General features: G+C 46.2%; 1 protein-coding gene across 1 annotated transcript; it reads left to right on the top strand.

Moving 5' to 3' along the window:
- Positions 1-415: 415 nt before the first annotated feature.
- On the top strand, positions 416-26,437 carry NOD1 (nucleotide binding oligomerization domain containing 1; the record flags this gene model as incomplete). The annotated part of the gene is made up of 11 exons (XM_084230600.1): positions 416-616; positions 1,677-1,851; positions 6,405-8,220; positions 10,028-10,111; positions 11,498-11,581; positions 12,629-12,712; positions 14,320-14,403; positions 15,230-15,313; positions 17,805-17,888; positions 20,720-20,803; positions 26,365-26,437. 11 exons carry the CDS (start codon positions 416-418, stop codon positions 26,435-26,437), a joined length of 2,853 nt encoding a protein of 950 aa, XP_084086726.1.

Genomic DNA, 26,437 nt, shown 5'->3' with positions numbered 1-26,437 from the left:
ATATTTTACTATATTTAAAATATTTTACTATATATTTTAATATGTAGTACTATATATTTTAATATATAATAAAATTATGAAGTTTTGCTAAACAAAAACGTTGCCCACCTCTGGTCACTTAGCCCCACAATGAAACCCACAAGAAGCAATGAAATTATTTTTCTTCAATACATCTCAGACCAGTGTCATTAAGCACAGGCCTCCTGTTCTAAGTAGAGAAATTCCAAGATCAAAGAGATGGAGAGAGAGCTCTTTCCCACAGCTGTTGCTTTGTTGGTGACTTCTCTCTCTTCAGGGCTGCACTGAGAGCCAGGCACCCTGGAGGGCTGCCTCTGGATCCCGATTGCCCTCCTGCCAGGAAGCCACATGCAGCCAAACATGAATTTGGGTAAAGTAGCCGCTTGCTACTTTAGCCATGGAAACGTGGCACCGAGGTGAGATGGACGCAGTCCCCGCACATTCTCGCTCTCATATTAAGTGGTTGAAAATCTACCGTGAACTTCTGGTCACTCACATCCGCAATACTCATTGCCTATTGGACAACTTGCTGAAGAATGACTACTTCTCGGCTGAGGACGCGGAGATTGTGTGCGCCTGCACCACGCAGCCCGACAAGGTACCTGTGACGGGGTGGCATTGGCACTGTGTGGGCTTTAGTAGGCTGCAGGGACTTCTGCCCACTTAGCTGAGAGTTGAGCTTTGGTGCCTGGTGTACCTTCACATGCAGTGCTTTATAGAACATACACGCTTGGGCACTTGCTTATTACACAATAACATATTCACTTCCATGTTCACGCCAGGAGAGCCTTCCTCTTATGTCTCATCTCTCCTTGCTATGTGGGTCATTCCCATACACTTCTTTTTTCAATGCACTTTTAGTTAGTAGGAGAGAAAAAGAAAATGAGCCTAATACACTAGCAGGCTCCATTCAGTGTCTATATGCCCTGGAGAGCTGCTCCCTGCTGGTAAGACACTGAGAATGGCCAGTGCCCAAGGTTCCAGAATGATTGTGTCCTAAAGAATTTTCCACATTCCACTGTGGGAAGTCTTAACAGCCCTTAGTTTCACTTTGCCTTTCTGTCATCTTCTGAAAAATAAAATTGGCGAGACCCAGAGTTTGTTCCTGATTAGAAAATGACAGAACCTCTTTGTAATATGATCATGTTGGGTTTGGAGGAGCCCAGAAAGCTTTCTGGGGGAGCACAGTGATATACGCTTATGATTTTTCCCTGCATTATTAATAGTGCAAAGTTATGCAAGCTAAGACTTCCATGCGGGTCTGTTACCCCTCACAGTATGGGGGGTCCCCACCTCATATGTTTAAGGAGAGACTTCCTCTCCTTGGCACTCATTCCCTGAGAGGACAGAATGGCCTTAGGTTAAGCAAGAAAAGGAGACACAGAGAATTCCAGGTGGGCACAAAGCTAATAGTGAGGCTGACCTTTTTATTTTGACTTGTGGGAGCCTCTGGGTTTCTTAGAGCTATGTGGTTTTAGTTCTTGCTCAGGGGATGCATTTCACAGATTTTGAGTCTTCAATGTGTAGCATCTCATAAATGCTAGGTGAAGGCCAAGTTCAAGGCTGTAATGGGCACTTAGTGCCTAGCCAGGGGGCCCTTGCTGGTGGGAGCCACCCCCAGGCCCAGCTCAGTGCTCTCATGTTTGTACCTTTACCAGGTTCGCAAAATTCTGGACCTGGTACAGAGCAAGGGCGAGGAAGTTTCTGAGTTCTTCATCTACGTCCTACAGCAACTCGAAGATGCTTACGTGGACCTCAAGCCTTGGCTGTTGGAGATGGGCTTCTCTCCTTCCCGGCTCATTCAGAGTAAAACTATTGTCAACACTGACCCAGGTACAAGTCAGCTCTGGGGGACTGCAAGCAAGGACCTGGAGGGTGGCAACACGGTAGTATGGCAGCATGGTCCCCTTGGCCAGCCTTGCCGTCCGCCTCAGGCAGCCAGCCTGGGACACTGTGTCCTTTTAGCAACAGAGAGCTGAGCTCTGTCATCCAAGTGCAGCTCAGGTGACTGTGGTTCACCTGACCCCATGTGGCTGGTGTGGTTTATATAGGGACTGTGGGAACATAGGAATGGCCTTCACTCTGACCTCCTGCTTATTTCTTGCTTCCTTCTCAGATATATGTAGACATCTTAATGGATGCACAAATTCAAGATTGCATTTTTTTCCCTTTTAAAAATATTTCCAGATTTGACTCTAGGCAACTTATTGTTCTATCACAATGTTTTGTGATAGAACACACAGTATTGGGTGCCAGTCTTTATTTACAAAGTCCATGGTACCCTATTAATTGATTTGTTTAACAGGCATTGATGATGTCCCAGGGCATAGCATTGAGTGAAGGGGTGCAGTACAGAGACGACCTTGGGGAGCTCCTCGGCTAATGCAGGAGATTGACAATAAATACTTACACATGTATAGTAGCAAATGGTATTGTAGATGACAGCAGTTCAGGGTGCTGATATTGGTCTGGGGTTCAGGGAGAGGCTCTCCAAACTTATGCTGTCTCTACTTTGAGACTGTTGTTGGCATTACTGCAGCACCATTGCCCCAAACTGATTATTTTTAGCTGTATTTTTTTATTGAGGCAAAAATGGTGTACAATTCTGTATATAATTTGGAGTATAGTTTCACAACTCTTCAGATGTATGTTGCCACATCATACCCACCACTGCAACATCCATAATCGTCCACCGTAGTCCATTACACCCCTCCCCACTTTGTTTCCCTTCCTCTACCAAGATTTCTAGTGTTTGTTTTGGTGTAGTTTTTCCTGTTCCTTTATTTTGTTTCTGTGTATTTCACACATGAATGAATTTCACAATCCAATATTTGTCTTTCTCCTTAAGACGTATTTCACTTAGCATAATCCCCTCAAGTTCCATTTAAATTGTTGGAAACGGGCAATATTTCATCTTTTTAATAGCTGCATAGTATTATATTGTAGAAATATACCACATCTATCCACTCCTCTGTCCTTGGACACTTAGATTGCTTCCACGACTTGTCTATTGTAAATTGGGTAGGATTGCACATATCCCTTCCATAGTGTTGCTTTTTCCAGGTAGACACCTAGGAGTTTAATTGTTGGATTGTATGGTATATCTACTTTGTTAATTTTGCAAAGCCCTCACATTATTTTTCGTAGGCACTGGACCAGTCTACATTCCCACCAATAGTTTATGAGGATTCCTTTTTTTCCACATTCTTGGCAGCATTTGCTGCTGCTGGTCTTTTTGACATGGGCCATTTTATTATTACTTATTATTTCCTTCCCTCTGGAGACTTTGATTTCATTTGCTCTTGCTTATTTAACTTTTTCTTGTTTATTGATGTGGGCCCACATGCCTATAAATTTCCCTCTTATTACTGCCTTTGCTGCATCCTATTGTTTCTGATAGCTTTGTTTCCGGGTATTTTTTTACTTTCTCCTTGGATCAATTTTCTCATTGACCCAATAGTTACTCAATAGCATGTGGCTCAGTCTCCACATATTCGAGATTTTCCCCATTTTCTTCCTGTGGTTAATTTCTAGTTTCATGCCACTGTGGTCAGAGAAGATACTTAAAGTGATTTCAGTTTTCATGAATTTGTTGACACTGGTTTTGTGGCTCTACATGTGGTCTCTTCTCAAGAATTCCATGTACTGCTGAGAAGAATGTGTACTCAGCTTCTTTGGAGTGGAGTGCCAAATACATGTATATTAAATCCATCTGGTCTAATTTTTCATTTAGGGATGTTGTTTCCTTGTTGATTTTCTGTGTAGTTGATCTAGACAGATTTACGTAAGTGGCATGTTAAAGTCCCCTATTACTGTGATGCTGTCGATGTCTCTTTTTAGGTCTCTTAGCAGTTGCCTTACATATTTTGGTGTTCCTTTGTTTGGTACATATATGTTAATGAGAGTTATGGTTTCCTGATTCACTGATGCCTTATCATTATATTACGTCCATCCCTGTCTTGTGTTACATTTTTTAGATGGAAGTCTATTTTATCTGATATAGATATGGCAGTTCATGCCTTTTTTTTTTTTTAAGATTTATTTATTTATGCATGCAATAGCAGGGGTACAGGTCAGAAGAATGGGAAGGTGAGAGGATTTACCAGAGACAGAGTGGGGAGCAGAACAGGCAGATCTACTGAAATACACTGCTGAGGAGAGCACCGGGCAAGACAGGAGAGGTCTGTTGCGCCATGTGGGTTGCTCCCTGGCCAGCCGGGAATTGAACTCGTGCTGCAGAGGCTGCAGATTGCTTCATAGTGCGGTGCTTAATCCCTTGTGCCACCAGGGAGGCCCCGTGCCTTTTTTTTTTTAATGCTACTGTTTGCTTATAGAATTATTTTCCAGCCTTTTACTTTGAGCCTATATTTATCTTTGGACCTTAAAGGTGTTTGTTGGAGACAACAGAAGGTTGGATTGTGGCTTCTGATCCAACCAGCCACTCTGTCTTTTAATTGATGAGTTCAGGTCATGGAAATTTAGGGAGATTATTGACATACAGGTATTAATTGAATTCTTAGAGATTTTTTTTTCTTTTAGAGCATCTGTGACCTTTTGCTTTTCTATAATTGTTTTTCAGATTCTCATTGTCTTTAATTTTTGCCATTTTGACTAAAATATGTCTTGGTATTCATCTGTTTGGTTTTATTTTGTAAGGAAAGCTCTTTGAATCTTTTGGAGCTGGATGTCTGTTTCCTTCCCCACTTAATGTCCTTTCTCAGCTATTTTTTTTTATAATTATATTCTAAAGTTTATTTACTTCTTTCTTCAAATAGGATTTCTGCCCCCTTTCCTCCCCTCCCTCTGGAATCCCTATGATGTGAATGTTGTTCCTCTTGATGCTGTCTCATAGGTCTCCTAAGTTGTCTCCAGACTCTGGTTGTTTTTTTTTTTTTTTTTAAAGTATATAGTTTGGCCTTGTAAACAGAAACAAAGGACAATATCCCAGACAATTGGTGTGTGTTTAGGGGTAACCAGGCCAACCAGCAGTGTGTGGGTCAAGGCTGTTGCCCTGTGCCCCAGCAGATACATGCTGGCTTCTGCTCACTTCTTACTTTTTCTGCTCCTTCCCACCTTGTTTTGTTTCCTTTCCCCAAGAAATACTTCCATACTGAATAGTTCTCTAAAAGAATTATCCATTGCTTCCTTTAGTCAGCTACTAGAGTAGCTTTTAAAGTATAATTTACAAGAAGCCAGATGTGAAAGACCATGTCATATGTTTCCATTTACATGAAATGTCTAGATAAGGAAAATTTATAGGGACAGAAAGCAAATCAGTAGTTGCCTAGGACCAGGGCGGGGACAGGGGCTGGCTGCAAATGGACTGATGATGATGTTCTAGAATTGGGTTTTGGTGATATTAGCATAACTTCATAAATTTACTAAAAACTATTGATTAGTACATAACACCTCTGGTAAAAATAGGTGCCTTTTCTTTTTTTTATACTTAAATTATGCCTTAATAAAACTGTAAAAAAATAATTCATTTCACAAGGATTAAATAGACAATCCAGTTGGGTTATGTTATGGGTGGGGGGGGGAGGTATAAATGAACCTGGATATGTGCATAGGTGTCTGATATTTTTCTTTAATTATAATTTAAGCCTAGAAATTATTTTGAAGAAACAAGTGGAGCGCTTGGTCATTTGCAGAAGGACCACATCGCTCTGGTGCTAGCTTCGTTTTGTGCTCAGGTTTGCTAAAGTTATAGTATGCTCTGTGCGCAGGCCCAGGCTCATGCTGAACCTCAGTGATCCCTAGGCCTCATCTTGGGAAGCAGGACTGGTTTGTTCTTTGTACTGGAGACCAGTTTTCATCCTAGTTTACTGAATTGTGTCGATTTAGACGAGGCACGGCTCATTGGTGTTGCAGATTAATGTCAAATGTGTCATCACCAAAAGTTTCAGCTTTCTCTTCTGTGAGACTTAACCATTGCTGCAAGAGCAGTGTAATAAGCAAAAGAAAGGTTAGGGCATTTTCTTCCTCAACAATTAAAGCTTCGATAGGGGCTGACTCTTGCTATTTGAACAGGACCCTAGCACTGGGTGGATGCTGGCCCTCAAGTTTGAGGGACTTCTGTTTATAGCTAGAGTTCAGTGATATTTTGTGCAGAGGAATAGGGAGGTCTGTCTCACACACTGAGCCCAGTTTGAGTCTGTCACCCTCTGACTGGCTAAATTTAAAGTCAGCAGAAGTGGGGCCCAAGGATCTCAGATTCTGGAATACCAGTCCTTTTGCCGTGAGGAGTTGAACTTGGCTCATGGTTTAGGTTATGGGTATGTGTTGACTTCAGATCCTGAGACCTCCCGTTTCTGCTCCCACCCCTTCTTTCCCCATTCCTACTTCCACCTCCCTCCTGAGACTCCCAATACTCACTCTCCCTCCAGTGAGCAGGTACACCCAGAAGCTGCGACACCAACTGGGCCGGGACTCCAAGTTCATCCTCTGCTATGCACAGAAGGAGGAGCTGCTGCTGGAGGAGATGTACATGGACACCATTGTGGAGCTGGTCAGCTTCAGCAATGAGAGCCTGGGCAGCCTGGACAGCCTGGCCTGCCTCTTGGACCACAGCGCGGGCATTCTCAATGAGCAGGGTGAGACCATCTTCGTCTTTGGTGACGCGGGTGTGGGCAAGTCCATGCTGCTCCAGCGGCTGCAGAGCCTGTGGGCGACAAGCCAGTTGGACACAGGGCTCAAGTTCTTCTTCCACTTCCGTTGCCGCATGTTCAGCTGCTTCAAGGAGAGCGATGTGCTGTGTCTGCAGGACTTGCTCTTCAAGCACAATTGCTACCCGGAGCAGGACCCTGAGGAGGTGTTTGCCTTCCTGCTGCGCTTTCCCCACACAGCCCTCTTCACGTTTGATGGCCTGGACGAGCTCCACTCGGACTTTGACCTGAGCAGCGTGCCTGACACCTGCTCCCCCTGGGATCCCGTGCACCCGCTGGTCCTGCTGGCTAACTTACTTAGCGGGAAGCTGCTTAAGGGGGCCAGCAAGGTGCTCACAGCCCGCACCGGCATTGAGATCCCACGCCAGCTCCTTCGGAAGAAGGTGCACCTGCGGGGCTTCTCCCCCAGCCACCTGAGGGCCTACACCAGGAAGATGTTCCCTGATCGGGCCCTGCAGAACCGCCTGTTGGACCAGTTGGAAGCCAACCCCAACCTCTTCAGCCTGTGTGCCGTGCCCCTCTTTTGCTGGATCATCTTGCGATGCTTTCAACACTTCCACAGTACGTTCGACAGCTCCCTGCAGCTGCCCAACTGCACCATGACACTCACCGACATCTTCCTGCTGGTCACTGAGGTCCACCTGAACAGGACACAGCCCACCAGCCTGGTGCAGCGGAACACCCGGAGCCAGACGGAGACCTTCTGCGCTGGCCGGGCCACCCTGCACTCACTGGGGCGTGCAGCCCACTGGGGCATGGAGAAGAACCTCTTTGTCTTCAGCCAGGAGGAGGTGCAGGCCTCTGAGATCCAGGAGAAAGACCTGCAGCTGGGTTTCCTGCGGGCTGTGCCAGAGCTGGGCCTCAAACAGGACCAGCCATCCTATGAGTTTTTCCACATCACCCTCCAGGCCTTCTTGGCCGCCTTTTTCCTTGTGGTGGACAACAAGGTGGGCACCCAGGATCTGCTCAAGTTCTTCCAGGAGTGGGTGCCCCATGGGGAGTCAGCAGTGGTATCCTGCTATCCCCCGCTCCAGTGCCTGGGGAGCAGTGGTCTGGCAAGGGAAGATCTCTTCAAGAAAAAGGATCACTTTCAGTTCACCAACCTCTTCCTGTGTGGGCTCTTGTCCAAAGCCAAAAGGAAACTCCTGCAGCACCTGGTGCCTGCTGCAATCCTGAGGAGGAAACGCAAGGCCTTGTGGGCATACCTGTTGGTCAGCCTGCGGTCCTACCTGAGGAGCCTGCCCCGAGTCCGGTCTGGGGGCTTCAACCAAGTACAGGCCATGCCCACCTTCATCTGGATGGCGCGCTGCATCTATGAGACACAGAGTGAGAAAGTGGGGCAGCTGGCGGCCAGGGGCATCTGCGCCAACTACCTCAAACTGACCTACTGCAACGCCTACTCGGCTGACTGCAGCGCCCTCTCCTTCATTCTCCACCACTTCCGCAAGCAGCTCGCCCTCGACCTGGACAACAACAACCTCAATGACTATGGGGTGCGGGAACTGCAGCCCTGCTTCAGCCGCCTCACTGTCATCAGGTGAGGCTGCCAAGCACAGGGAGCTGCCAGTGGGGTGTGCCAGACTTGCGGGACACCAGGACTAGTATTGTGGAGTGGGTGCTCCTGAATTACCCTAGGACCCGTAACCTCTAGTCTTGGAACATCTGAACCGTCTCTGCCACAGGGTGGTAGAGGGCATGGAGCAAAGCTTTACAGTCAGGTGGACCTGAGGTATGCTAGGCCAGGTGTCCTTGAACAACCTCTCTGAATCTCATTATCCTCACCTATAAAGGAGATTTTCATATCCTAGCAATTACAGTAATAACAACTAGCATTTATTGAGAATGACTGAAATGCATTGCAAATATTACCCCATTCAATCCTTTTAACTCTAAAAGGTAGGTACGGCTGTTATCTCCATTTTGGCAAATGAGGAAGTAGAGGCACAGGAAAGTTAATACGTTGCTCAAGGTCACACAACTGGGCCATGGCAAAAATGGAATCATTAAGAATCTACCTTTTGAAGTTGATATGAGGCTCAGAGATAGCCCATGAAACATTTCTGGCACATGGAAACTTTCATGATTGTAAAAAAAAAAAAAAAGCAGACTTTGTGCTAGTTGGCATTAATCCCTTTCCATGATCAAAGCCAGCATCTCTAGTTGCCAGTGATCTAAGTAAATAACACAGACCCTTGATTAGTTTCCTGTTTGATGGTTTAGAAAAGACAAAGACCTTTCTTTCTTCTGTTAGCAGCTAATATAAAATATACCCTATAAATCTCTACGTGGTTTCAATTCTCTATTACTTGGTTCATGAATTTCTTACCAGAGTGGATTTGGAGTTGATTCTGGATACCTGTTATAACGATAGTGCCCATCGTGTGGGCTGGAGAGGATGTGGGGAGCCCAAGGCCTGGGAATTGGAAGACCTGGAATCTTCTCTGGGCTCTCAGGCAGTGACTGTCCACAACCTCAGCCTGTCTCACACCCAGGATCTCCCTGTGGCCATTGTATAAGATGGACACTCCATTAGTACAGTGATCTGGCCCCAGATAGCTGCCCAAAGTGACACTTCCTTCCATACCAACAAGGGAAAAGCATGAAGAAATGGGCTATCCAATATTTTGAGGCCCTTGAGAGCATCAGTTAGGATTAGTTTTGGCTAAAAGTTAGAAAATCTCAAAATATTAGTAGCTCAGATAAGTTTCAAGTTTATTTCTTTCTTTCATGCAAGTATGAAGGACCAGGCTCTTGTCCTCCTGAGACCAGCAGGAATTGGGCTCTCTTCTACCTTAATCTTGGCCTTTTTTACTTGACTCCACCACTTGGTCCAAGATGACTGCCCAAGCTCCAGCCATCCAGTCAACTTCTAGCCACCAGGAAGAAGGGAGCCACTTTGCTGTGGCTTAAAATTACCTTTTTCTACTTGGCCCTTTTACTTATCACAGAGGTCAAATTATGGGCTCATTTTGGCCCAGGGGCTATATTTGTAAGCTAAGTTTTACTGGGACACAGCTATACCATTTGTTCATGTATTGGCTGCTTCACAGCACATTTCTGAGAGGTTGCAGCAGAGACCAAGTGATCAGCAGAGATGAAAACATTTGTTCTGTTCCTTTCCAAAGGAACGAAGCTGACCCCTCGTGTTGATCAAGGCTGTGTTGGAGTCCTGCTGATGGGCTGGCTCTGGTTGGGGGTGTGGGCCCCACCGTGACGAGGCTTTTTGTGGGCTAGTGGCTGATTCCTGGGAAAACTCTAGGCCTTTTAGGATTGTGGATCCTTGTGGAATGTATTATAATGAATAGCTGCTCTGATTTGTCATTTTCTTTTCTGTTTTGTTTCAGACTTAGCGTAAACCAGATCACCGATAGTGGGGTAAAGGTGCTTTATGAAGAACTGACCAAATACAAAATTCTAACATTCCTAGGGTAGGTATTTTTCAAAAACACTGGGCCAACTCTGAAGTAATAATACTGGGAAGCAGGAAATCGCTATTGATGCAGGCCAACACACAGTGGGGCTGAGGCCAGGGCAGCAGGGACAGGTACCAGAAGCCCTGGGTTCTGCTCATGGCCGGGCCAGGGCCAATTATTTGAGCAAGTCAGGAAATCCCAGCCTCAGCCTCTACACTTGTGTAACTGGAGTCCTAGTATGGGAAGATGGTTTTACAAGTGGATATTGGAGGAGATGATCGGGAAAACACCGGGGGTACATTCTGTATGTCTTAGACTTCCCTACCATGGGCCTGTGGCCTCATAGCCAGAGCATTTGGGGCAAGATACAGATCAGCACTCAGAACACAAGCTCTATAGTAGCGACAGGACCGCTGGGTCGAGGCCAATACACCTTTTCAAATACTTGAATATTTTGTAGCAAAAATACATGAATATTCAAACCACATGGGATAAAGATGAATAGCTGCACTTCAGTTGCTAAAATAATTTTAGAAAACACTGAGTTTTCAGTCTTCTGGATTTAGGAGTTCAAGATAAGGGATTGAGGGCCTCTTCAGCCAGCCCAATGGCCACGTTTGCCCTTGGTTGAAAGCTTGGGTTGAAAGGAGAAAGGCAGAGCATACGGGGGTCAGAGTTTGGAACTCTAGGGCCTCACAGGCTGGGTTCAAAGCCAGTCAGTCTGCCTTCAGTCAGCTCTGCTGGACCTCAGTTCCCCCAGCTGTAAATGAGGACATAGAGGCACATGCTCCCAGCTCAACTCAGGAGTTCTTTGCCTCTGTGGGACACGTGGACCCCAGTCTAATTGCCACGTTCACATTCTTTACGCCTTGCTGTTAAATTGGTATCAAGTGGTAAAATGATTAAACATAGAAACTAAAAATAGACTTTGAGGAAGTTTCCGGAGGGAAAGTTTTCCCACTCAGCATGCTGACTGTAATCTTAATCTAAAAATCCCATCTCCTGCCATAGAGCAAGCTCTTGTGTATGTGGGGGCTTTGGTGATTTCACAATCATCATAGCAACTCTGTGAGGGGTTGTTAAATATTACAGCCCTTGTATTACAGATGGAGAGACTAAGGCACAGAAGGCATATGATCTTGTCCCAGATCATGAAGCTGGGAAAAGTGGGGGAGCAGTCTTTGAACCCAACCTGTGAGGCCCTAGAGTTCCAAACTCTGACTCCCGTATGCTCTGCCTTTCTCTTTTCAACCCAAGCTTTGTTCATTGGCAGACATCACACACTCAATTTAAAAAAGGTGTGTGTGTGTTACATGTGGAGGGGAGGAGATTGGGGAGGGGGCTGTCATTAAGAGAACATTGGGAGTGACGTAACTCTCACAGTTGCACTTTCTCTCAAAGCTTATACAACAACCAGATCACTGATGTTGGTGCTAGATATGTGGCCAGAATCCTAGATGAATGCAAAAGTCTCACGCACCTCAAGTAAGTGTGTGTGGGGGGGGCGGGGGGGCGGCATTTCCTTAATAGTTCACTTCTCTTTGCTGTTCTTATTACACCTTCCTTGTTCAAAAAATAAATTCACCATAAAAAACTTTTACCCTGAAAAGGCTTCTGTTTGTCCCTGGGCCATATGAGTCAAGTTAGGAGATCAGTGTGTGAGTTGTGGGTGAGGGAGATTTTGCAAGGGCCACCTGCCACTAGTGGGGAAAAGTTTGGGGTTTTGATTGACTAATGACCTGAAGGAAGACCAGGTCACTCTTTCCAAGGTCTTTTTCCCTCCTGAGGCAGTTGCTCTTAGTCCACTAGGCTACTGTGACAAAATGTCATAGTCTAGATGACTTATAAATACCCAAATTTATTTCTCACAATTCTGAAGGTAGGAAGCCCAAGATAAAGGTGCCGGCAGCTTCAGCGTTTTGAGTCATACAGGGCCCTTCTCACTCTCCTCACATGGTGGAAAAGGGGGAAGGGACCTCCCTGAGACCTCTTTCTACTTAGCTAATCCCATCCCTGAGGGCTCCACCTGCACCTTCCACAGCCCCCTTAGCACCTTCCACAGCCCCCCTCCTCCTAAGACCATCACACTGGGGCTAGGATTTCAACATATAAATTTGGAAGGTGGCACGAACATCAGACCATACCACCCCATCTAATTGCAAGCAAGGGTTTGATCCTCTACCCTGTCATAGAAATGTCCTGTCACTGTTGACAGAGCCCCAGGCTTGGAGCCTCAGGTGCTTGGAACACACACTTTGACCATGTGCAGTTCAAGTGGAGCTGCGATGGGAGTGAGTGATGGTCCAGAGAGCACTGAAGGTACCTCCCCTACCCCTACCCCACAAGAGTCCACTAAATATCCACAGAGATTATAAGCTTCTCCCAGGAGGCAGCCCAGGACATGACTTCAGAGTCCTGGGAGGAAGCCTGTCCTCCCAAGAGAGGCCAGAGGGTCTCCACACTGGGACAAGGGCGACAGATGTTGGAATCCCCTCACAACCCAAGGCTGACTTGTGACAACTCTCTCTGCAGACTAGGAGCAAACAAAATAACAAGCGAAGGTGGGAAGTGTCTCGCCCTGGCTGTGAAGAACAGTAAATCAATCTTTGATATCGGGTGAGTGGAGGTGAATGCACGTGAGTGTGTAACATGGCCCATTACTGATCTTTTCGAACAGAAAGATCCCAAAAGGATCTGGGGGATTAGCAGTGCGGGGAGAGGCCGCAGAGCTTTCTAGCAGACCACCTGGCTTCTGATGGGAATGTGTGGCAAGGCCAGGATTAACTGCAACATTAGTGGCATGGACTTCTATTTTAGTCAGGCAAAATCCAGTTCTTTTGCTCTCTCTGTACATACAGAGATGTTAACATAATAGGGGTCAAGACTATATGTACACCATTTTTGTCTACCCTTTTCACTTAATCTCCTGGCAAGAGTAGTTTTCTAATTTGTTAAAATTTGACACCATTTAACTGTAAAGTTCACACACTTTTTAAGCACAACACTGGAGACTCTTATTCCAGGGGTTTTACAGCCGTGCTGGGAGGGACACAGGCAGGTTGCTTGCTTGGTGAGAGCATGTTGCTGAAGTGGCCCCAGTTCTGTGGAGAGTAGGCAGGTGGATTTGCTTTGTTTTGTGTAGACAGTGCCCCTGAGCACTACAACTGACACTTATTCCAGGCCAAGCACTGATGGAAATGCTCTGTATGGTCAGCTCATCCAATCCTCACAACTCTACCAAGGGATGTTATTATCCCCATTTTATGGTTGAGCAGACTAAACTGCATGTGAATTGTAATTTGCCCAGGATTGCAGGTAGTAAGTGGCATATGTCTAGCAGCCTGGCTCCGGAGCCCAAACATCTGACAGCGTAGACCTCATTTTAGCCAGAGCCCCTCAGGTTACCTGCTGGGAGGATGGTTGGGGGAGCACAGCTCTGTCATTGCAACTGCCCACGAAGGCCACAACAATCTGCACAGGGCAGCTTGGTAATGCCCTTCTTAGATAGAAGTAACATTGCTGATGTTCTGAGTGTATGTTCTGGAGGCTGTGTCTTCTAGAGTGTGTCTAAGCCCTGTGCAGAGTGGGGCTGTGCTGGGAACTCCCTTTCTAGGCTGCTGCCCATCTGCACAATAGTGAGGGACACTCAGGTACAGACCTCCCTTGACTTCCATTGGGATAGTCCTGAAAAACCCACTGTAAGTTGAAAGTACCCTAAGTGGAAACTGCTGACAACACAGCACACGGTAGGGAACTGATCACCTGGCTGACTGGGAAACCCAGCCTCACAAGAGAGTACGGTACTGCCTATCACTGGCCTGGGGAAAGATCAACATTCTAAGAACAGTTTCTATTGAATGAGCGTTGCTTTTGAACCATCGTAAGTCAGAAAAGACTAAGTCTAACCCGGTAGTTCGGGGCTGTCTGTACTGTCTGCGGAGACAGCCTTGAGTGCAGGCTCCCAGTCAGCTCCCCCAAAGCGTGGGTGAGGCTTGATCCCTCATTGTGTGACTTGCTGATCAACATATGTTCAGAAGCCTGCCACCAGTCATTATTCTTACATTTCCCTTTGAATTGAAATTTACAGCAGCCAAGAGGCTTGTTGGAATTGCCTCCAGGCACAGAGCAAAGGCATCTACCTATTGAATATTCAATCAAGCAGCAGCCACTGGCAGAAAATAAGGGGTGGGTGGGAGTTAACTTTGTCTTGCCTCTGTCCTCAGGATGTGGGGCAACAAAATCGGTGATGAAGGAGCCAAGGCCTTTGCAGAGGCTCTGAGGAACCACCCCAGCTTGACTGACCTGAGGTAACTGCTGCGTCTGAGACCCGCTGTCCCTAAGGCCAGCCTGCTCCTTCTGCCTCTGCTGGCTGGGGAAGAGGGAGATTTTCTTTCCTAATGGAGGAGGTACTTATGGGTGTGATTTTTCTTCTTTTTAAAATGCTTTTATTGACACATAAGAGCCGACAGTGAAGAACATTACTGTGAAGTCTTCAGTTCTGCCATTTGGCGTGTGCGTGTGCAATGTAACCAGCACATGGATCAGGGTAGCACATTGCAGGCCCCCAGCCCTCTCCCCAGGCCCCCAGGGAGCCTGGAGGAAGTTTTCGCTGGGCAGCAGTTTCCCACCCTTCCCTCATTCTCAGGCCACTGCCACAATGAGAGGGCGCTTCATCTCTGTAAACAGACACGCTCCTCTTCTGCTCCCCCTTAGCCTCTGGCCAAACCTCAGCAACTCCTTGTCTCAGTATTATCTGTTTCTTCATGCCACTGAGAGAGAACACAAGATGGTGGGGGCAACAGCAGAGCCCTTCTTCACGAGAACAGAGGAAATGTCACCAGGTCTCCTTGACGGGCACCTTGCAAGTCAGCCCTCTAAAGCAGAGCTTGCCAGGTCTCCAGGGCCCACCGAAGTTCTGTTTCCTGCGCTCCTTGAGCAATTGTGCGCCTGTCTTCATGCTCCAGAGCACCCAACCCGGGCCTCTGCCAGCGCGGCCCAGTGCTTCTGCTTCCTCCAGTCAGCCTGGGCAGGGGCCACATCCAGGCGGGGTCTTAGTGGCTGTTTTGGTTGCAGAATCCCGAGCCAAATATAGACATGTCTCTAATAATTTACCCCATGTGTTTTCCTCCCTAGTCTTGCATTCAACGGCATCTCTGCAGAAGGAGGAAAGAGCCTTGCACAAGCCCTGCAGCAGAACACAACTCTAAGAATATTCTGGTAATAACCATAGTCATTTTAAAGGGTTGAGTCTCAGAAATTATCCCAGAGGCTATGCACAGCCCAGAATTTTAACTGAAAAGCTGCGTCTCCATTGAAAAGACTGGGGTTTTCCTTAAAGTTAGTATAATTTATTTTCTTCCTAGGTAAGAAAGCCCTTAAGCACACAGAGGTACAGAAGCGGGGAGTGGGCTGCAGGAACAGTGATTGAAACCTTCGCCTTCTTTGCTCAGACCCCAGGAAAACTAGAAGCCTGGCCCTTCTGTCCAGGATATCCTCGAACTACTCAGCCTTGCAGCAGCCAACTTCTAAAGCATTTGGCTCAAAATGTTCTCTCAGCTGCCTTTCTCCCCACACAGCCTCCATCCCCTGATAGCCACACCAGGCTTCAGCTTTCATGCCCCAGTTCACCTGTCACCTGTCCAGGAGACCACAGTCCCCCAATCCCTCTCTGCACTGCAGGGGCGCTGATTACGCATATGTTGCCTCCTGATAGTGATTTTTGTTGCTTCTTCTATTTTTGTCATTTACTCTATTTCTATCTATTTCTATTTTATTACTCCTGTATTATGTTTTCAGGTGAGGGAGCTGTATGACACATCTCTATCCGCTTGCTGCCAGCACTCATGAGATACTGGCTAACTTAGTGCAAATGAGAATGTCATCATAACAATGGTCACTAGACCTGCAGGCCCCTTTTCTCCTCAAGAAAATCTTTCAAAAGATTTCAAATAGTAATATATGGTTTTTGGGGAAAAAAAAATGTAAGACACTGAAGTCTGAACAGTAGGAAGTTGAAAATATCTCTTCCCTCATGTTTTCCAAATGCAATCTTTTCCTTCTAGCCTTTGACTGGTACTCCAGCCTACTAGCATTGAAAGATAGAAAAGCATTGAAAAATCTTAACCACATAGTGTAGATATCTTATGCGTGTGTCCCATTATGTCGGGCTTTTGCAATTCAACACTGTTGACATTTTGGCCCAAACTTCTGCTGTGAAATTTTTTACTGTGAGCAGCCCCCTGCCCTCTAACCACTAGATGCCAGTAGTGCCGCCAGCAATGACAAAAATGCCTCCAGGCTCTGGCTAATGTTCCCTGAGGTGGAGTTGAGAACCACTCCTCTCCAGGACAGTCATGGCAGACCTGGCACTGCTTGAGTGCTGACGGTATACCACACAGGGTTCTCAGCCTTTCACAAGTGTTAATTCACTCTTACAGCCAGCCTACAAGGTCTGTGCTATTACTGTTCATATTTACTAGGAGAGTTAAACCACCTGCCTAGGGTCACCCTATTAGCAAGTGAGATGGTCTGGCACATCTGGCCACACAGTGCTCTGCCTTGCTCTTATACCACCTAATACTCCCTAAGGGTCAGACAATATCCAGTGGAATGGGTGTGCTCAATTTATTTTATCAGTTGCCTTCAGTGGTAGATATTTAAGTTTGTTCACATTTTACATCAACACTGCATGTAATAATCCTTGTATATACATTTTTGCACTGTTGGGTCAATTTCTAGACATTAAGCATTAACTCAAAGGCTAACATATTTAATATTTAGCTAGATACTTCCAAATTGCCCTTCAAGGAATGGTTTTTAAAATATTCTATTCTGGGGTCTCCCTGGTGGCGCAAGAGGTTAAGATACAGCACTTGAAGCTGTCTGCAGCCACTGCAGCCCAAGTTTGATCCCTGGCCAGGGAGATAACCCACATGGCGCAAGCAGACCTCTCCTGGCTCACCCGCTGCTCCCTTCAGCAGTGTATTTCAGTCAATCTGCCTGTTCTGTTCTCCGCTCTGTCTCTGGTGAATTCTCTCACCCCCAATACCTCTGGCCTGCACCTCCGTTCTTATATGCATAAATAAGTTAAAAAAAATAAAATATTCTATTCCATTCTTCTCCCCTATTTATTCTTTCATCTACTGGCACAAATGGGCCAATCCTATTTGTATCTGGGAGCTTCTAGCCCTCTGTGCTTTATCCAGACCCCTTCTGGCTTTAAGAACTGTTGAGAGACTTCCTGAACTTTCAGTCATTGAACCTGGGTCTTTCAAAACTGGCCTCAGAGCAAAATGCTGACTGCATCCAGCATCCAGTTTTAACATCCAGCCAGCAGACTTTTCTAGGTCTTCACACAAATAACTGGTAACACGCTGTCAGCGGTGGTCAAGGCACCTTGGGGGCTGAAGCCTGAGTAGCAGACAGCAGGCCCCTGTCTTCTGTGAGACTGAGGGCTAAGAAAGGCCAGGTAGTGAGCACAGCATCTCTACAGCAGCAGAAGTGAGGACTGGAGCTTGGGTGAAGGATTTCATTAGAAACGAATCATCACTTACTGTCTGTGGGGCTGAGGCTGACGTTGGAGCCTGGCTTTTGCAGAGCTCTCAGCAAGAGATTGCAGCATGAGGTGGATGGAGGGACCAGGGCTCAGCTCCCACCCCTGTGAATTCAGGGACAGTTCTCCTAAGTAAACACTTTCTGTCTTTCCTAGGCTCACCAAAAATGAGCTCAATGACGAAGCAGCAGAGAGCTTGGCAGAAATGTTAAAAGTTAACCAGACATTGAAACATTTATGGTAAGTCATTTCAGAATGCTAATTTTATTTATTTATTTTTGTACAAGAGCTGGGGTACAGGCCAGAGGCACAGGAGGGTGAGAGACAGAGTGGGGGGCAGAACAGGCAGAAGGACCGAAGACACTACAGAGGGCTGCTGCGCCATGTGGGAATCAAACTGGCTGACCGGGAAACGAACCCGCACTGCAGAGGCTGCGGACAGCTTCACGCGCAGCGCTCAACCTGCTGCGCCTTTTTTTTTTAACGATTTATTTATTTTTATACAAGAACTGGGATACAGGCCAGAGGCATGGAAGGGTTACAGGATTCTCCAGACAGAGCAGGAAGCAGAACAGGCAGACGGACTGAAAGCACTGCTGAGGGGAGCAGCAGGAGAGACAGGAAAAGTCTGCCACGTCATGTGGGAATCGCCCTAGCTGGCTGGGAATCGAACCCATGCTGCAGAAGCTGCGGACAGCTCCACAGCTCAGCGCTCAACCCGTTGTGCCACTGGGGAGGCCCCCACAATGCTACTCTTTAAAAATATTTTTAAAGAGAAAATTCATATACCACAAAGTTCACCCTTTTAAAGCTGCTCTAGTTGTTTTAGGGTAGTCACAAAGTTGAACAAACATCACCATTATTTAATTCTAGAACATTCTTATTTACCTCCCCTACTCCCTGAAAAATCCTGTGTGTTAAGCAATCCCACCCCATTCCCCTCCTCCAGCTTCTCACAACTACTATTCTGCTTTCTACCTCTATGGATTCACCTATTCTGGGTATCTCCTATAAATGGCATCGGACAATAAATGACCTCTTACCTGTATTCTTTCCTTAGCATGATTTTTCAGGGCTCATGTGTATTCTAGCATGTATCAATTCTTCACTGCTTCTCTTGGCAGTGATAACTAGTCCACATTTTGTATATTCATCAGTTGGTGGGCAATTGGTTATTTCTATTTTTTGTTATGAATAATACCACTGACTTTTGAATATGTTTTGGGTTTCTACTTAGGAATAGAAATGCTAGACAGACACGGTGAGATATAGACATGCATCTGTATAGATAGAAGGGTACCTATAGCTATATAGATAATGACATATATATCTTTATGTGCCTGTGTACACACACACATACACACACACACATCCTATATGTCTACCATTATGCCAGAAACACACTGCCTTTATTATAACTCTAATAAGTTTTGAAATCAGGAAATTTGAGCCCTCCAATGTTGTTTTTGCTCAATTATTTTGGTATTCTGGACCCCTTGTATTTCCACGTGAAATTTAGATCATCTTGTCAATCTCCATTTAAGTGATTGCTTTACCTTTACACACTTGGGATTTTTTCCCCTTTCTTTCTGGCCCACAGCTTTCTTTTATGTCCTTCCTCAGTGGCAGGCCGGCCCCTCTGGGAGAACAGAGGTAGAAGAGGGCTGGCATGTCGGTTGCTTTATGCATGGCAGCCCACATGCCCCGGTGAAGCTCCAGTGGGTACATGGGCACATCAGCACCACCAGGCTTTGTAGCTCTCCTCTCACCCGCCCCCAGCAAAAAGAGGTGGTGTCAGTGGCAGCAACTCTGAAGGAAATGATTAGAAAACAGCAGAGTTTAACTGAATACAGAGAACTCTGTGCCCACGTCCAGGTTCTATTTTTGCTCCCTTTGCAGAAAGGGCCACTAATGGTGGTCATGCATACCAAAGGTCATCATCTCTGCGACTGAGGCCAGGTTGGAGGGATGTGGCCAGGTGCACTGGGCTCCAGTGTGCTTGGCAGAAATGGTGATGACAGCTCCCTTCCACGGGGCTCCATGGGATATCATGAGTACCACTTTGTACACATCCTCCAACAGAAACTTCACACACTCAGTCTGGGGGCTCCATACTTATTCCTATTTTATCGGTGAGTTAATGGGAGCACAGATAGTTGATTTCTTTAAGAGAACTTTTAACCACTGTGCATACTACCTCTTTAAGGGGCAACCCCTTTCACAATTTCTACAGTCTCATCAGTCACGACAGCATAGGCTCTCAATTTCCTGACAGAGCTGCCTTCTTGGGTCAGTGCCCGGGATTTCTAAAGGTCAATTTCAGCAGTAGCTTTATGCTATAAATAACCAGGAATGAAGAGCAAGCCTTGACCTCCATTTATTTCCTGGTTGGGTTAGAAACATCACTGCCCAGGGGAGCATTTCAGAAATTTCCTAGGCTTCCCAGCGAGCGCTGAAAGCTTTGTCTTATCCAGCATAATGGAGTACTCTTAGAGCCCCCATTATCAGTGTTTTCCCACTGCGACACATGAGTGGCAGCAGGAGAACTGTCTCTCCCCGCTTGTTCCCAGAGAGAACGGTACCAGCTTAGAAGACTTTGTTTGCCCCCACGACAAGAACAGCCAGCGATAGCTATTTAACTTTAAAAAAGGCCTTGCCATTGCCTAGCCAGCTGGAGGGACGCATCAGTGAGCCTGGTTCACACTATTTTTCCTGGATTGTCGTTCACTGGTGGTCCTCAACATTTTTGATTGGGCTCCCCCGCAATGAAAAGCTGTCAAGTGCAGACACATGTATGTTTGTATATTAAACTATCTGTTATGAATACACAGATGTATTGTGCCCACTATAAAATATATAGGGAAGTTAAACACTTTAAAGGTTAGCATTTAGTCAGTTGGATCTGATCTAGAAAATTTTAGCCAGATTAAAAGTCACGTGGACTCAGTTCTTTCCCCAACCTTGTCTCTTACCCTACCCTCTTACCCTACCATGCCCTTAGAATTCCCTAATGGAGCGGGGAGAGTTAACCCAGTAGTATGTGTTTGATACATGACCACTTCTTCCTTCAGGCTGATCCAGAACCAAATCACAGCCAAGGGGATCGCCCACCTGGCAGATGCACTACAGAAAAACACTGGCATAATGGAGATTTGGTAAGCCCCACCCACCATTTGTTGCAGTAATAATAATAATGACAGTTACTATTTACTATTTACTCAGCACCATCAACTGTGTGCCAGGACAATGTAGAACAACTTCCATTTATTTCTCCTCTTTCCAACAATCCTATAAAGTAGGTGGCAACACCTCCATTATACAGATATAGAAACTGAAGCCTAGACCAAGGCAGGCCCCACTCAAGAAGAAAATGAGAATTGGGCCAGACTGCCTGACTCCGCGGTCTGTGCTCTCCTCCCAGCCCCCCTGTTCTGTCCGTCGTCCTCGCACTTCATGGGAGGCAAACAGCCTGAGGAAGGGATTCCACTGAACATGAATCACTGTGGGACTCGTGAGTTTGAGGGGTGGACATGTTGGCCTGGAGTTTGGGGCTTATTCTTCACATTTTCTGGGCTTCCTAGGCCTCAGGAGCTACTTCTAGGCTGGATGTGAGCTGACTTGTGCTATTACTCAACTTCCTCTTTCTGCTTTGCAGACCTGCATTTGCTAGTAGGTGGAAACCACATTATTCTGGGCCAGGAGAATGTGGGGGCGGGGGGGGGATTGTCTGTTAATAACTACAGTTTCAGCACCAGGTTTGGTGCTGGCGAATGCAGGTGACAGGACAATAAGGGCCCTGGCTGCTAAACCTCAGCTGAGAACAGGGGCCCTGTGTCCCTCAATGCAGGGGCTGGGATTTGCTCTTGACTTCGGGCCTGAGACAGCCCTGCAGTGCGAGGCTGCCACTCAATGAGACCCTGGCAGGGGCGGAGGCAGATTTTCCTTGAGGATAGACCAGAGGACTCCCACTCCCGCTGTGATCCCTGAGGTTCACAGAGCAGCCTCCTGCCAGCTCCAGTGCTCAGCACGGGGGTTCTCATTAAATACTTTCTTTATAGTGGGGAGAGAAATTTCGTAGTCAAAAAATAAAAAAGAAATTGAGGCACAGCTTCCTGACCTCAGCTCCTAGAAATACATTCTTTAAACTTTCCTTTGGAACTTATTAGTAGATTATAAAATCTGTTGCTGAGTTGCAACCAGCATTATTTAAAAAGTGAGTGAAGAACGGGTACTGGAGCACGTAGGGCATGGTGGGAAGCCGGGCATAGTGTGCATGCACAGCTGACCCCCAATGTAAAATGTAAGGGTTATGGTCAAAAAAAGTTTGAGAAATAGCCCTAAGATGAGTCCACCACTAATAAGTCTGCTAAGCTACAGCATGTGGCCCTGCACAGCCCAGCCACTCCTCAGCTGGAAGCCACTTGCCAGCTCATGGAATTTCAGTTTACTTTCATCTCCTGCCATGTACACCCCTCAGACTCCTTCCCTAGAACTTCCTGCTGATTGCTATCTGAGGGCGACAGGCAGGAGGGGGAGGAAGGAGGCAGGCCGTAGAGCAGTGTGCAGGTGACAGCTGGCCCCCATTTCTCTCGGGGTTGGTAGGAGAGTTGTGAGGATATGCAGCTGCATTAGTCCTGTCAAACTTGAAAATGTGCAATTGCTGCCTCCCAGGGAACACTTCCTGCAGAAAGAACTTTGTATAGGGTCAGGTGATTTTAACTTCAAGGTGTGCTGTCTAGAGCCTGAAGGAGTCACTTGTGCCAGGAGCGGATTCAGAAAGAGGGCAAGTGCGAGGACATGGAGCTGGCCTGTTCCTGTGTGCGCTCACTTCAGCCCCCGACTTGCCCCGTGTGTGACTTTATAGCGCCAGGACTGGGCTCTGCGAAGGCCCCAGGCGCTACCACACCGGCAGCTGGGAGTGGGGCATGGGGGGTTGGCAGAGGAGCCAGATGAGGGAGCAGCTCTCCTCGAGCCACCATGGACATGTGGATCCATCTCCCTGGTAAAAGTAATATTTGCAGTGGCATTTTTTTCAACCTCATCCTTGTCCCAAAAAACTTGAAGTCTGAATACCCTCAGTGAGTTCTGCTGCAGGGACAGTTCAGTGACCTGACGTCGTAAATAACAGCATTTATTACAGTCCATTGTAACAACATTTCGTGAGGCTGTCTTCTGCAAGCTGTGAGCTCACTGAGAGTAGGACCCACGTCCTGGTCACCGCAGTGTATCCACCAAGAATCCACTGGTGGACAAAATGGCCCTGCCTGCATGGATTGGCCATCTAGTGAGAGAACCATAGGACAGTAAAGAAAAAAAAACCATCCAAATAGTTATTTAATTACAATTATGATATGTGTTATAAAGGGAAAAGCTAAGAAGGAAACCTAATACAAGATGCAGTTGCAGGGAAGGTCTCCCTAAGGAAGCAGCATTTAAACTAAGGCATGATGAATAGGAGTCAGTCCTGAGGTGGGAGGAAGTATTCCAGGGAGGGAGAACAAGGTATGTAAAGGTTCTGGGACATGGTGTCCTCAAACTGCAAGAAGCTGATGTGTCCTAGGTTCAGAAAGTGGAAGAGGCGGGCAAAAGGAAGCTAAGGAGATAGGCAGAAGCTAGCCCATGAAAGCTCGTGGGGCATATTATATATTTTGTTCTTTATCCTGAAAGCAATGGAGAGTCACGGAAGGGTTTGGAGCAAAGAGGAATGTGATCAGATTTATCTTATGAAAAGACCACTCTGGCTTCTCCGGGAAAATGTATCTGAGCGGCTCAGAGACCCTGTAAAGGGCTGTTCCAGTGATCCAGAGAAGAGATGATAGTGATCTGACCAGGATGATAGTGGTAAAGATAGGGAGAGGTTACAGGGAGGAAGCCTAGAGGTGTTCAGGAGTAGAATACTTTGTGATTAATGGAATATGAAGATGAGGGGAAGGTGTCAGGGTTGACCTCTAGGCTACTAACTTGTGTAATTGGGTGAAAAATGGTACTGAGCTAAGAAATTCCAGGGAAGTATAGCTACTTTGAGGTGCCTGGAAAGTCCAGATGAATATGTGAAGGAGCGGGGAGAAGAGAGCTGAACTGTTGGTCACTGACATAGGGACGAGGCCTTGGCATAGATGAGGTCTGGTGGGTAAAAGCATCCACTCTAAAGCATAGAGGAAATTCATTATTTAGAGACCAAATGGAGGAGATTGTGGGAAAGGAGACTGAGGAACAGTGAGTAGGAGAAAACCATAGAGAATGAAATCAAGCCAAGGTAAGGCAGTGTTTGAAGAAGAGAGTCAAGAAGGCCCATGCTTACCTCATGTGGACACAACAAATATAGAGCTAAATGTGGAATATATCCACAGATATAAGGGACAAAAGGACCACACCAAAAATGATGGAAGCAGACACAGTTTCACCAAGAAACCACATACCTTATGCAGTGACCCACATATGGAGGAACCTCACAAACATGGAACTCCTGTGCTTGAAGAGTGAGCAGTTTTTTTTGGTTTTTGTTTGTTTTTTTTTTTGTGGGACCCTCGCTGGTGGCCGGGGAACAAACTGGCGCTGCAGAGGCTGTGGGCAGCCTCGTAGCCCAGTGCTCAAACGCTGCGCCACCAGGGGAGGCCCAGGAGTGAGCAGTTTTGCCCCATATCAGGCATCACAGCCCTTGGTACATGCATTGGAGCACAGACTCCCCCACCCCCAAAACATCTAGCTTTGCAAACCAACAGGATTTGGAACCAGGACCGAGACACAGTGGGAAAGGGAGAGTTTGCATTAAAGGGCAGATGCACATGCTCACTCACCCTGGGGCCCAGAGAAAAAGCTGCAGTTTGAAAAGTGCTGATGTCATACATGAAGGGGGTCTTATCAATTAATCTTAGAGTGTCTTTCAGGAGAGCAGGGGTCTTTTGGAAACCTCTCTGATAATAGTGGCACTGACAGGCACATTTTGAGCTTATACTCTTAACTAGCTAGAGCCTGTATACTTGCCCAGGGAATGTAGGTCGGGGAATACTCTTTGCATTTGCCCTTGACCTCACTACAAGTCACCTGTACTACCCAGAATGGAGAGTATCCACTCATCTAGAACTCCCAATTCATGCAGCTGTCTTCAAGGGGACACCTCCATGTTGTTGCTGGGTCTGGAGGCCAGCAGGGTTTATGACTGAGAACCCACAGGGCCATACATGCTGGCATACTTTAAAAGCTGACACCTGGGCCTCCCTGGTGGTCATACAGCAGGTTGAGTGCAGGGCTGTGAAGCTGTCTGCAGCCTCTACAGCATGAGTTCGATTCCAGGCTGGCCAGGGAGATTCCCACATGGTGCAGCAGACCTCTCCTGTCTCGCCTGCTGCTCCCCTCAACAGTGTTTTCTGTCTGTCTGCCTGTTCTGCTCCCCGCAGTCTCTGGTGAATCCTCTCACCCTCCTGCACTTCTGGCCTATACCCCAGTTCTTATAAAAATAAATAAATCTTAAAAAACAACAACAACTTAAAAGCTGATACCTGAGGGTCTGGCCTTTAATCTGAAACTCAGAGGTAAAAGAAATCCTCCCACCTTTCCCTAACCGCCAACTTGGAACACTGACAGGTTTTGGTACAACTTCAACAACAAAGGCCTATGAAGAATAAATTAGGATGTTGAGACAATCACAAAAGTTCAAGAGACAACCAAAAAATAGGGCACAGTGGAATGATAATGTTCAATACATAGATAAGGACATTCTTTCAAGACTGGGAGAAGCCATACCAAAATGACTTCTTTTGCCTAGTACACAGAAATAAATACGGAGTTAAGCAAAACTACAAAATAGAGAAATGAAATTCCAAATGAAATAAGGTAAAACCTCAGAAAAAGACCTTAACACAATAGAGAGAAGCAGTCTGTCAGATAAAGTACTCAGAGTCATTGTTCATAAAGATGCTCATCAAACTCAGGAGAAGAAAAGGTGAATAATGTGAGAATTCAAACAAAGAGAAGTACCAACAGAAGTCACAGATAACTAAGCTGAAAAATACACACACACAATGGAATATTATACAGTCATGAAAAATGTTTGGGATTTTTTTGACACTTGCGACAACATGGATGAATCTTGAGGGTATTATGCTAAGTGAAATAAATCACATAAGGACAAATACTAGATAATTTCACTTATACACAGACCCTGAAAAAGCAAATAAGAGTCAACAGATTGATGGGTTACCAGAGGGGAGGAAAATGGGGGTAGGTAGGTGAAATGGGCGAAGAGTATCAAGCCATACAAAACTCCAGTTTCAAATTAAGTAATAAGGGGACTATAATCAATAATATTATATTGCAAATTTGAAAGTTGCTAAGATAGTAAATAATCTTAGTGATGACCATGGAATAGTGTACACAAATGTCAAATCAATGTGTTGTACACCTAAAACAAAAATAACTATATTTCAGAAAAAGGAAAGGTCAGGACAGTTAAATGCTGTGAAGGTCAAGAAAGAAAAGTCCTGAAATTGTCATGAAATTCAGGTTTACAGAGGCTACTGGTTACCTTAGTGAGATTCAGTTCATAGGGTAATTAATGGTTGCTGGAAAGGATTAACATCCACATCAAACAGGTACTTGAATAGAGCACGCACCTTAATTTCCTGGTCACATGAAGCACAAGGGCATTGGGAACACATACTGGGAAGAAGCAGGCAGCAGTTGCTTATATTTTACCTGTGTTGTTTTTCTCCAATAGCCTAAATGGGAACTTGGTAAAGCCAGAAGAGATCAAAGTCTTTGAAGATGAGAAGAGGATTGTCTTTTTCTGA

The sequence above is a fragment of the Talpa europaea genome (genome assembly GCF_964194135.1).
Source record: "Talpa europaea genome assembly, chromosome: 3".
NCBI lineage: Eukaryota > Metazoa > Chordata > Mammalia > Eulipotyphla > Talpidae > Talpa > Talpa europaea.
This window is presented reverse-complemented; position numbering and strand designations above follow the sequence as displayed.